Here is a 13,425-nt window from a genome sequence, read left to right on the forward strand (position 1 = left end):
TATTCTATCTTTCCTAAATTATAGATTACCTATTCTATCTTTCCTATATTGTAGATTACCGTAAATTACCGTAATAATAATTCAAATATCCTAAAACCTTCTTAATTTACAAATAAGTAAAACTTTATCTTTTCTAATAGTGGCTTTTTAATAAGACTGTACAATGATGCATTACAAAAAGAAAAAGAAACTAATATAAATTATCTATTAAAATTATTACTAAAATTAGAGTATTAATTAAAATAAAATATTGTGTTAAGATAATTTTTTAGAGTTTTAATCAAGATAGATTATTTTAAATATAATTACTATTTGAATTAAGAACTAAAGACAAAGAAAAAAATTAATTACTGCTAAATCCTATGATTTATACGAAGGCCATATATATAATAAACTATATGTGTTTCATAACAAATTGGTCTTACAATATGTTCAAGTTGAGTAGGAGCTACGTAATTATTAGAACATGTTCATGGTGAGTAAATCACTACTATGATCTTTAAAATTATAAAAAATTATAATATGAAATATTTAATTTAGTTAATATTTCTAATCAAATTAAATTCGGAATTTGATTTATATCCAAATTAATAAAAAGTTTATTCCTAATCTAATTAAGAGTTTATGTTGTAAACCATATATCTATAAAAATTACTAAAATAATAATATAGTATAGATTTAATAATTACTAATAATTTTTTTATTATATAAAATTCTGAAAAAATAAGCTACAGACTTCAAATAAATAACTATCTTAATTACTATTTAATATTTTTCTTTTGTGAAAACTATTTAATATTTTCTATTTAAAGTTTTTACAATTATAAATTTTGAATATCAATTAAAAATATTAAACTATTAAAATAATCATCTACATTTCAAATATTATTAAATATTTTATACTTAAATACAATTTATAATTAACTAAACATAAATACAATTATTTTTATCCATAATAAATATAACTATGATAACTAAACGAGTCACACTACGAGCCACGTGTGAAACACGTAAAGCGACACTAGTTGATACAAAAATTTACATAGAATTCATTGAAGAAGATTAAAATGTACAAATATGAATGTCATAATAATAAAATGTAAATATACAATCTTTCAAACTCTAAATAATACTGAAAAAATAAAAATATATAAGAGAAAAATTATCGTAATGAGAAGAATTAATATGAGAATTCCGCTAAAATTGTCATCTTGGCCACAATGATGAATATTATTCCGTTGATGCGAGGGTTTTAGTTTTAACACTACTAGAAAACTGCATTTTAGCAACGGATTTTTTCGTCGCTAAAGTCTGAAATTCGTCGGTAATTTAAGCTTTTCGTTGATAAAAGGTTAAAATCCGTCGTTAAATCAAAAAATGTCCGTCGGTAATTCTCTGTTTTCTAGTAGTGTAATATCGTTCGATTAGACAGAATTCCTTTGGCTTAATTACTTAAAAAACCTCCACCTTGTAATATTTTTTCGTTTATACCATGATCTAGGAAAAAGTTCATTTGTACCCTTTTTTTGATTTTTTGTTTTCAACTCTACCCTAAAATACTAAATTGAACTTTTTTTTATCTAAAAAAAGCTTAAAATAATCCTTCATTTTTTAACTTATTTGTATTTTTTTCAAATAGAAAAAAGATGATATAACCCTTCTATTTAATTATTTTTAATATTTTCATCCTTTAATTAATTAAATTGTCAAAAAATAAAATTTTGGGGTACAATTAAAAACGAAAAATCAAAAAAAGGGTACAAATGAACTTTTTCCTAGGTCAGGGTATAAACGAAAAATTGTTTCAAGGTGGTTTTTTTTTAAGTAATTAGGCCAATTCCTTTTAAAAGAAAATCGAAGCCAACAAAATGGGCCTGCAATGGACCTCGGCTACTGAAGTCCTTCTAAAGGAAAATCCAAGCCAGGAAAATAGGCTTACGATGGGCCTCAGCTTCTGAAGTCCTTATAAAAGAATGAGTTAATTAGACAAAATACTTTCATTACCCAAAGTAATTAGAATAGTACGGTTGAACTTTCTCTTTTTGAGGAATACAATTTCCATCTTTTATTTTTGAGTTTTAGGTTTTCTATTTTTGACATTTACGTTTTTTATTATTGTTTTATTCTACAATCAATCCATTTCTATCTCTAATCTCATATCAATTCTTCATCTTCAATCTCCAAACCCTAGAGATCTCCTCTCCTCTATTCAATCGTCAACAAACCATCGGCGCCGTCGTAAGTCTACCGCCATCGCCCACCATCGCCGTTCGTGAAGAGATTGCCTACGTTTCCAGAAAATTACAAATGCTTTTTCCACAGCAGAATCATTAAAAATGGTGAAGGTAATTATGGTTCATGGGCGGATCCGAAATTTGATTTCAGTCGAATCCTTTGTTAATGTGAATATTTTGGGTTAATCACATTTTGTGTGTTGTTTAATCCATTTTTTATTTTTCTTTTGTGAACGATGTTGTCGATGAATGGTGGTTCGATTTTTTTGTATTGCACAGCATGTTGCACTCTAAGTGTTTGAAGAAATGCTTGTGAGAATTGTAATATTTTTTGGGTGTTGGGTAACCAATGGTTAACATTGGGTAAACCGTTAGGTAACCTGTAATTTTTGTTTTGAATATATCATTAATAAAATCGTTAGTAAACAGTTGTTGAATTTTATGCTTGTGGTTCGATTTTTTTGTGTTGCACAATATGTTGCACTCTAGGTGTTTGAAGAAATGCTTGTGAGAATTATAATATTTTTGGATGTTGGGTAACCAATGGTTAATATTGGGTAAACTGTTAGGTAACCTGTAATTTTTATTTTGAATATATCGTTAATAAAATCGTTAGTAAACAGTTGCTGAATTTTATGTTTGTTGTTAGTTAACCAATGGTGTACTAATAGTACACCAATGACCTTGTTTTTAGTACCTTGTTGGTTAACAAATGGTTAGTCAATAATTTTAGATTTTAAAAAGACGATTTTTGACAATTATTCTTGCGGTGATGAAGGCGGAGGGATTTGTAATAGAATTTTCAACTAGTTTAATAAAGATGGAGGTTTGAATTTGTAATAGTTTTGTTTGTTGGTTAACCAACAGTGTTAGTATACCGTTGGATAACTAAAATCGTATTTCTGAGATTAAAAAAGATATTTTTGAGAATAACAAAAGTTATTTTTCAAAAAAAAAAGTACAGATTATATTTTTCAAAAAAAAAATTGAGGTAGTATTCTTGAGAATATTTTATCTTTTTTTGGTATTTATCTAAAAAACCCTAAAAGAATATCCAAGGCAACAAAATGGGCTTAAAATGGGAGCAACTATACTATCCAGAGAAAATTACTCAAAAAAATCTATTTGTGGTCTAGTTTTTCTAAAATACTAACTTGTAAAAATCTTTACATATTTTATCTTTTTAAGAAGTTTACAAGTTTTGTAAACATTCTGTAAAAGTTAGCATTTTATGAAAGCTAGCTTTTAGGGTACATATTTAGAGTTTAGTTTTAGGTCGGTGCTAGCGGCCGATGGGGGAGCAGTGGCAGTCGACGTTCGTCGGTGATGGCTGGAGATACCCGCCAGAAACCTTGGTTGGGGGGGGGGGGATGGTCGGAGGGGATACCCGGAAGGTGGTCGGATGCAGCTGGTCCGAGTTGGTGATTGTAGCCGGAAATGATCTGCTCAGTTTTAGTTGATTTAGAGTTGTTGAGTTGGTTTAAAGTTGGTTTAAGATGAGTTGATGCTTTTTGTAAAATTAAATAAGTTTTTAGATATCAATATAAAAAATAGGCCTACTAAGCATTTGGGTGAAATCCATCAAATTTCCGGCTACAAATTGCAAAAAATAAAAAAAAATTGGGATTTGTTTTGTACCGTTTTAAACGTTGGAATTAAATCTATAAAAGTGAAACATTTGAATTTATTTTACAAATATCTAAAAAAATTAAAAACATTATCTATTTTCGAACATAGATTATGATACTCTTTAGTAAAGGTGGACATCGGACAATTATCTTTATTAAACTAGTCTAAAAATTATGCAATTAAATCTTTTCTCCTAATTTTTTGACTATCTGTTTTTCTTATTACATATAATATTTATGATAGTTCTCTCTTTTTAAATAAGTTCCGGCTTTAGCTCCTGTAATGTAATGTAAAAATTAGAGATATATTTAAAACTTCTGCCATAAAACAAAGGAGGCTACTTTTCTTCAATGAGTTGAGAGAGAGCTCGATGAGTGAGTGCTATCATGAATAATAAGGTATGGCCCATGTTGACTCAGCCGTGATGGAACAACTTGGGGTTGCCTCTCCTCCTTTAAATTCTCATCATCTAATTCCCTTCAGAATATTCCCATTTTTCCTATTGGCCTTTATCAAAAATAACTGCCTCACTTTATTATTGATTAACCAAAAGATTACAAGCTCAAGCTGTTTATATACACACAGCTTGAGTAGGAGCAGTTACAAAAAAAATAGCTCACACATCCCATATGTGCCAGCTGTAACTAATTCTGTTACAGAAGAAAAGATCCTCTATGACACAGTCTATGTTACTTAGTAACAAAAAACAGAAACAAGAAGTTTAAGAATAGAAAACTTAGTCAGCAAGTAACTGAGCTAGAATCTTTAGAAGAAGCTGAATCCATGTACTTTGTCAGCCTTATTTTTACACCCTTCAAGTTTTGTGTGAATCATAATTACCGTTTTAAACAGTCCATTTCGTGCCGATCCAAAATATACCCATCTCTAGTATGAACTCGCTTGCGTATTCCGGTTTCAATTCGAGTACGAATGAATTTAAATTTTCAAGTTTCGAACTAGTCAAGGTCGAGCATGAGCCCGAGTTGAATTCTTTAAAAAATAAAATCATTTTTAAAAGTTAATTTAAATTTATACTTCAGAATTAACTTTTATTATAATATATATAACTCGACAAACTTAGATAAGATATACATACACATAAAAGTATACAAATAATTATTATTATAAGTATGCAATAAGTGCTTGTTTAGTCTCGTGAGCCTTCTTAATTGATATTTGAGCTTCACTCGAGATTGATCATTCAATTTTTTTTGAATATCGATATCGAATTGTTTTCTAGTCAATCTCTAATAACTCGTAAGTAGCTCATGTTACACTCGTAATCATAAAGGTGTGGTAATTAAGTTAATTCGAATTAGAGATGCCACCTAGGTTTAGACTTTTTTCGATTATAGGGTAAGGGAGCAAAAGTATAGATGTCAGTGTAGAATGGTAATACTATATGTCTTTTGTACAGCTGAAGTTTTAGTATGAATCCTAAGGTTGGGGATTTACAATTCTTTATCTGCAACTAAGAATGTTACTTAACAATACTACAAACACTTTAAAATGGTCCCCTATCTTATCATTCAAAACCCTAATGGTCCCTCTTCTTTCTTTTTTCTTCTCTCAATTGTAATCTTTTTTGTTGTTTCATTAAAAGAAACAATGTGGTCTCAAGTTCCCCATGTCTCTCAGCTGCTCCAACATTGTTTTTAAGTACGGGCGTTGGAGAGAATCCAGATTTGTTGGATTACACGTGTCAGATGCCCACTTTAATCAAGTTCAAAGTCATAGTTTCCACTATTTTTTCCTGCTCTGTGTCTCTACTTTTATGATAGAAAAGTTATTTAGTGGTGGGACTATACTGATCGTACACGTGGCTGATCATAGGTGCTTGACTTTTGATTCATCTATTTTATGGGCTTAAAATAACCATGTCTCTTGCTTTGGGACTTTTTAGAAAAATGCTTTATAGTCCACATTTTTAATTCAACTATTTTAACCAACTTAGCGTGAAAAGTATTTATTCGTTCAATTCCCATCTAAAAATATATATCTCAAAAAATAATTTTTAATCAATCCATTATTTGATTGTCATGTCAGGCGGTACAAAAAAATGAGTTAAAAGTGTTGGATTATATAGCATTACTCGATTTTTTATTACCGCCGTTCCAAAAAGTTAATTTCGATTTATGACTCCATAATTTTCAATTTAGAAGCTAGTAACCTCTTTTCGTTAATTTTTAACTCCTACCTTTCACATTTATTGACGTGGCACTTAAAATAAATTAACACAAAAATCAATTTCATCTCATCTAATACGTCATCATAAAACTAAAAATATCAAAAATGCTCCTAAAATCCAAAAAATCCTAAAAAAAAATTATTTGAATTTTAGCCGCCATCACCTCTACCGCCCGAACTCACCGACATTGTCATCATTTCTACCACCTTGACCCGCCAGAACTTCCATCACCTCTCCTCTGTCGCTTTAACCCACCACCACCTTCTTCGTCTTTAGACGAACCGACAAGAGTTTGTTTGAGGACAAACATAGTTGTTCATCGACAAACCCTAGCGAAACCAGCTCGTCCTCAGACAAACAGTTTTGTTCGTCTCATGACTAGCAGTTCTGTTTGTTGCAAACCCTAGACGAATCCACAAACCTTTGTCCACCAACAACAGATAGTATGGACGACGCTGTAATTCAAGGTGGTGCAGACGACTTTGGTTTTACTTCTAGGTGTTAGTTTTTCGTGTTTTTAGGTATTTTTGATTTTAGAGTTTTTAACGACGTCGTGCCTGGTGGGATGAAGCTGAGTGTGTGTATTTTTATTTATTTTTAGTTTTTAAAAATGCCACATCACGGAATATTACCGATAACTACAAATGGACAAAAAAAATTACTAATTTCGAATCAAAATTTAGAAAGTTTATAGACAGGAATTAAAGTTTAGAGAAGTCACGCTAAAAATCAGGAATGGTGTGATTATAAGCTTCGATTATGACATTGGATACCTCATGCCCAATTAACCAACCATCCACATTCTCCCTACCACATGATCATGGACAAAAACGTATTTAACAGATCTTGCATTTGATTTTAGCAATATTTTCTCAAATAGCATTTGGAGATTAAGAATTCAGACTATATCTATATAAAAAATATTAAATACTTATATAATATAGGAAGTTTGTTTTAAGAAATTGAACCGAAAAAATTGTAATTATGATGATTTACAGAGCCAATAAATTATGAATGACGTTTTTTGCTGCAATTGACGATTGACTAATGTCCATCAATGTCAGGTAGCTAATGTTTTGCCTTTTTTTATACAAACCACAAAAAACTAATTACAACTTTCGGAATAATAAACACAGAAAGTATTTATGCATGCAATATAATATTAATCTCTTTATGAAAGGCTAATTTCATTAATTCTTTTATTATTAATTTTTATCCTACTTTGGTCATTGATAAATATTTTGAATTTATATGGTCCCTTGATTCATTATTTTGTACAATTGAGGTACTTTTTTTGCAGTAAATAAGCTTTATTGAGTTATTCTAATTTTTGAAATAGTTCATCTACTATGAGTTTTCACAAATTAAATTTTACACTATTCCATGATAATAATTTCATTTTTAAAAACATATATACATATTGAAAAAACAGTGATTAGAGATATAATATAATAGTTTTTTTATTGTAATCCTAATTAATATTAAGCGAGACTTTATAAAAACTGCTGGATGATGATTGAAAAATATAAAAACATATTAATAAGTGTCAAAATCAGCAATTTATAACTATTTTTATAGCTAAAAAATTGACAAATAATTTTTTAAGTATTTCATTTATTGAGATGGGTTTTTCTAGATATTTTTATTTGACACTTTAAAAATACTTTCTTAAAAGATAATACATATAAAAAATACATTTATCTTTTTGAAGTGATAAAAATGGCAATTGCGACTATTATTTTGAGATGAATGTACATTTTTGTTCCTTGGTATTTATTTTAGTAATGATATTTAAAATGTCTTTTATGTTCCTCTTTATTATAATGTTGATTTGGCAACAAACGAGTGACACGATGAAATCAATTTTTTTCTTTTCAAATTTTCATGCAATTAATGACTTATTTTGAAAATAAAGTTCAACAATAAAAAATCAATATAAACAAACCAGTTTCTCAGAATAAATAGAATGAAGGTTTAGTCATCAAAAAATACTCAATATTTTTAATTTTTTATTTATGGCCAAAACTTTCAAAATCTTCAATTTAGCCTATTTTTTATTTTTCAATTATAGCTAATTTCTCAAATTAAAGTGAAAAAAGTTTAAGTATGTCATTCATAATGCTTCAATTATTTTAATTTATCTTTTTATCGTCAAAAGTTCTAAAAATGAAGTAATATGGAGCGTATATTAATTTTTTTTTCTACTCAAATTTGAGTAATTGGCTATAATTGAAACTAAAAAAATGAGATATGAGTTAAAATTGAAGATTTTAAAGTTTGGGCTAGAAATAAAAAAAATGAAAAGTTTGTAGTATATTTTTGAATTAACCCTAAAATGAAAAAGGTAAAAGCTGGTGACCACTCGCTCCACCAGCAAGTATTGAACACAAAAGGCAGCACTACCTTAAAATGCGGAGCGTGTTGTACACTTTAGATAAAATTCATGGGACTGGAATTGCTATTTTAACTTAATTTTGTTAGGGTTTGTCATGGAGTTGTAATTGTTTTTTTTTTTTTTGAAAATTGGAGTTGTAACTTTTTTTTACTATTTGGTTGCAGGCAAAAGAGGTGGTAATTGATTAAGGCAAGACTTTTTTGGCTAATGGCAGGTCCCTGCTCTGTATTACATGTCTCGACTTTTCCCCTCAAGAAGAACAGTAAAAAAAGTAAGTGACTGCGGATTTTGATGAATTACTGCTACTGGTTTTTACTTCTTTCTTGGAGATAAAAAAAGAACAAATAGGAGTGGTCGCGATCAAGCCTATGTGGCCAATCTTTGCTATTTAAGGTGGGAAATCTTAAGGTGGATCCCACTTCTGTGACACGTGTATGGACTACTCTAATTTGATTGCTGCACCTTATACTTTACAGACTGTGTTGTGTTGCATTAGTTGAAGCACGGATAGGATTTCTATTCCATGGGCCGTAAATGAATCGAGCTGCTTAGAAACAATTCCGTGACGTTAAAATTCGGTTTGCTTGCTGGCTAGACTAATCCCTCGGGAGTTATCTCCGGACTATAATCCCTACTTTAATTCGTTCACATTGTAAACAAATTGGACATGATATTGATTTTATATTTATTATTCGAATAAGTTAAATATGAAAATAGTATTGTTTGCCTCGTTTGTTTTCACAATCAGCTCATATATGAGATTATTTAATTGTCTCTAAACGATATATAATATATGAGCTCGTATATGTGAATTGATTCGTACATAAACTCGATTAAAATTCGCAAACCGACATATGCAGAAGTTTAATTAAGAGTTTGCGGACTAGCTCATAGTTAAATTAAATATAAATTTTGTATTTTAGATAAAAAGAGCTCGTGTTTTTTTCCGCAGATTTCGTGTTTGTTAGTTTAGATATGTAAAACGAATGAGCTCGTATTCGTTCTTGTAACAGCTAAATAACGAACATGAGCTGAACACGAGTAGAACAATAATTAAACACTATAAATTTTAAACGAACAAAAGATGAACACCTTATTTAAAATAATAAATACTATAAATTTTAAATGAACCGAACATAAATAGTATAAGTTTTATAATTCGATAACCATTTTACAAAAAATTAATAAATTAATAAATTAATAATTTTTTAAATTTTTATAAAAATTATTTAACCCATTACTCTAAGAGGAAGAGTGTAGTACACAGCCTACCAGCCGCGTGTGGATTGAGAACGGCAATAATATTCTTTCCAAAAAAGCTTTACAAACTCCATCTGATCATCTTCTTCTTCTCCATTCCTCTCATGATTACCACTCTAAACCCTAATTAAAACTTACATTAAAACGCCACCTGGACTTACCCCCTTCAATGTTCACACGTATAAGCTAGCACGTGCCACATAGTCTCTGTATTTTCTTTAAGAAGTTGGCAGCTTTTAACTGGAGCAGTAATGCCCTAGCTATTTGGTGCAAGAATTCAGGAGCAGGCACTTTCATTCACTAGTCTCACTCTATCTTTTTTTAACATTTATTTTTCCTCTTTTATAATAAGCACTGATCATAAATAATCTTTTAATTACCTTATTCACCGCAACTGTAATAATACGGATAGAGACAAAGAAGAGTCAGACAGGAAAGACAACACAGACGACGTCGGATAAAGGAAAAATACGGCTAAGCTAAGAGAATTCAAGATCAGAGGAGATATGGAAAATGGCAGCAGCTTCTACAATAATGGTCACCATGTGAGCCGTAACAGAAGCCAGAATATTATTGGTTGTGATATTTTTGAGGGCAATACTTCAAGCTTTGACTGTACTGATAATTATACAAGCAACAACAACACTCTATTTACTGCCGTTGATCAGAGCTTTAACGACCACCGTCAGCAGCTACCATTATACGCCGGAGATGGGTTGTCACGGCTGCATCCTGACCCGCATTTGATGTGCCTGAAGCTAGGTAAGCGGCACTATTTTGAAGACACAATGCCTGTAATGGATCGACAGATAATTACAGGTAAAAAAGGGAAGCCATATTATAGTGTTGGAGCTGTTCAGGTGGGGCCATCTTCGTCGTCGTCGACCGGAGCGGCTGCTGCTGCGAGCTTGCCGAGGTGTCAAGTGGAGGGTTGCCACGTTGTTTTAGTAAATGCTAAAGATTATCATCGGAGGCATAAAGTTTGCGAAATGCATTCGAAGGCTCCTAAGGTGATCGTTTTAGGGTTTGAGCAACGATTTTGTCAGCAGTGTAGCAGGTAAATAAATATAATTTCTCATTTTGTTTTTTGATAGATTTTGAAGCTGAATATGAAATCTGATAGGTGATTGGGGTGTAGATTTCATGCAGTGTCGGAATTTGATGACAACAAAAGGAGCTGTAGAAGAAGATTGGCTGGTCACAATGAACGGAGAAGAAAGAGCGCCCATGATTCTGTTTCGACCAACTCTACCCAAGGTACTAATTAATTAATGTTATTGCTGTTTTTAATTTTATAAGCTGCTATCCACTTATTTTATTTTAGTGATTAAATTGTTTTTAACTATATTTCAAAAAGAAGGTTTGTCGGGTTAAGGATCATATTCGTAAATCAGAAACATAGGCGTACATGTGGCAATCGGAAATTTGCCATATATGTATTATTTAGTCTAAAAATTCATATTGAAATGAAAATTCGCCAATGACAATCTATTATTGCTTATATTGTTGTCACAAAATTTACCACATATGTATAATCTGACTTAAAAACCTTGCGTTGAAATGAAATTAAAATTTATTAATTAAAATAAAACTAATCTAATTTTTTTTGATGAAAAACTAATCTAAATTTAGTTTTCAAAATAACATTAGGCGATAGATTAATAACTATGAAAATCTTTTTACACAGTTTATGTTTGCTTCTTTAATTAGTGTTGTTTTGTGTCATCCAAAAATTGAAGAAAGTATTTGAGGGAATTGACAGACAATTAGTTAATCAAACGAATCAATTATATGGTTTGGATAATGCCGAGTACAGGTATTTAAGTCAGACTTGGGTGTACTTGAGATCTGCACTATTTGCATTATTTCCTTTTCAAGAGCTAATAAAAGTACAATTTAATGTTTGGTCATCTCCTTACCCATATTTTTTTTTAACAGCAAGTTTTTAATTTAAATTATGTATATGTAACAAGTTTATAGACTAAAATAAATAAAAATGGAATGTCATGTATACATTTTTGACTGGATAACCTTGCATTGATATGTAATTAAAATTTATCACTAAAATGAAATTAGAAGCTAGTTTGGATACTTTGAGAAACAATTACGCCACATATTTTAAACATATTGAAGCTTATGTTCATGTATACTAACCCTAAGAATCAATATTTACCCTAAAATGAACTGAATGTGCAATTTGGTTTGGAGCAGACAAGTTAACGGGTGGGAGATTTGCATACTTAGAATCACCAACAGGCCGTGCTCTCTCTCTTCTGTCATCCAAGGCCGATTGTTGGATTTCTTCATCCGATCTATCTTCGAGATCAAGCGCAGCATTACGTGAATTAATCGCAGAAAATCGTGCTGCAATTTTAACTAGACAGCTTCTTCTCGAAAGACACTTGCACCACAATGGAATACAAGACTTAGCTGATGATCAACAGTCTCAACCTAGCACCACCTACAACATTAATCATTCATTTATTCCTCACCAACATCATCAAATTTTAGCCGATTCACACGATAGTTGGGATAGGTTCAACGATACTGGCTCGCAAGTTACGCTTGACCTAATGCATACTCCATTTTCACCGTTTGGGTTTATGCCTAGTAGAGGAAAAAATAAAGAAGAGGAGCAAGAATGTTCTGAGTTATGGAACACTTGGTCTAATGCTCATGAAATTTGAGGTTATTTTGTTTCTTGAATTTGTTTGGTGCAACAAATATAAGTTCAGTGTCTTGGATACAATTTGTAATGTAGGACTTTTCAGGAATAATTTGATTTGCAAATGCATTTGGAAGAATTTAATTTACTCTTAAGCTTTTTTCTTTATATATCTATAGCCAAGGCTATAATTGAACTTAGCCGTTCACGAGCAGCTCAATATTTGGCTCAATAACAGTTTTGCTTGAACTCGTTTACTAGACTAAATGAACAAGCTCGAGTTCTAATTTATAATCATTTATGTTGGAATATGCCTAGAATTCTAATTCCTATTTGTATTAGAACTCTATTAATGAAGTGTTTGGGAGAAGGATAACTTTGTTATCATTGGCTAACTAGGAAGTATAAATCCAATTAGGATTAATATTCCTAATGTCATATAGACTATTTATTCACTATATATACACTACCTTATTCACCTTTTAGAAGACATCAAACCGAACACACAATGTAGACATTGATGTGAATAAGAGGAAAAGGGGGTGTGTGTGATGTGAGGAATATAAGTTAATCCTTACCCTTTTGAGTTACTTCTTGTAGAGAGTTAAACACTTTGTGTGTTTTTCTTCTAAGGGCATATTTTACTAGAGATGTTCTCTATTTGGTGATTCTCCACCAATTTGGTATTCCTTTTGATGATTAGTGGATGGCTCGAATCTTTCGCCCGTGGATGTACGCTTTAAAGCAGAACCACGTAAATCTCTTGTGTTATTTATTATTTTGCTATATTGTTATTTGTTGATCAAATGCATTATTAAATACCTACCAATGGTTTCGATTCCGCTGCGCATACCAATCCGGTCACGAACCGGTCACGACAATTGGTACCAAAGATTCAATATCGGTATCAATGTTACAACAATTTACTTGGACAACCACCAAAATTTGAATTTAATGGTGTTTGATTTTTTTTTTTCGTTTACGAACAACTCGTATATGAGTTCTCCAGTTGGCTCAACTATAAGCTCTAATACGTGTTTGATTGTGAAATAAT

The 13,425-nt window shown here is 30.8% G+C and overlaps 1 protein-coding gene across 1 annotated transcript; it reads left to right on the forward strand.

Annotated features, from left to right (window-relative positions):
* Positions 1–9,801: 9,801 nt before the first annotated feature.
* Positions 9,802–12,541, forward strand: LOC126686283 (squamosa promoter-binding-like protein 7). The gene is made up of 3 exons (XM_050380320.2): positions 9,802–10,763; positions 10,845–10,963; positions 11,918–12,541. Exons 1-3 carry the CDS (start codon positions 10,213–10,215, stop codon positions 12,391–12,393), a joined length of 1,146 nt encoding a protein of 381 aa, XP_050236277.1. The 5' UTR covers positions 9,802–10,212; the 3' UTR covers positions 12,394–12,541.
* Positions 12,542–13,425: the final 884 nt, after the last annotated feature.

Source organism: Mercurialis annua, linkage group LG6 (genome assembly GCF_937616625.2).
Source record: "Mercurialis annua linkage group LG6, ddMerAnnu1.2, whole genome shotgun sequence".
Classification (NCBI taxonomy): Eukaryota; Viridiplantae; Streptophyta; class Magnoliopsida; order Malpighiales; family Euphorbiaceae; genus Mercurialis; species Mercurialis annua.

Coding starts and splice junctions, on each gene's coding strand:
- LOC126686283 (XM_050380320.2), top strand. CDS start 10,213: ATGGAAAATGGCAGCAGCTTCTACAATAATGGTCACCATGTGAGCCGT. Junction 10,764..10,844: donor TTTTGTCAGCAGTGTAGCAG/GTAAATAAATAT, acceptor ATTGGGGTGTAG/ATTTCATGCAGTGTCGGAAT. Junction 10,964..11,917: donor TTCGACCAACTCTACCCAAG/GTACTAATTAAT, acceptor GGTTTGGAGCAG/ACAAGTTAACGGGTGGGAGA.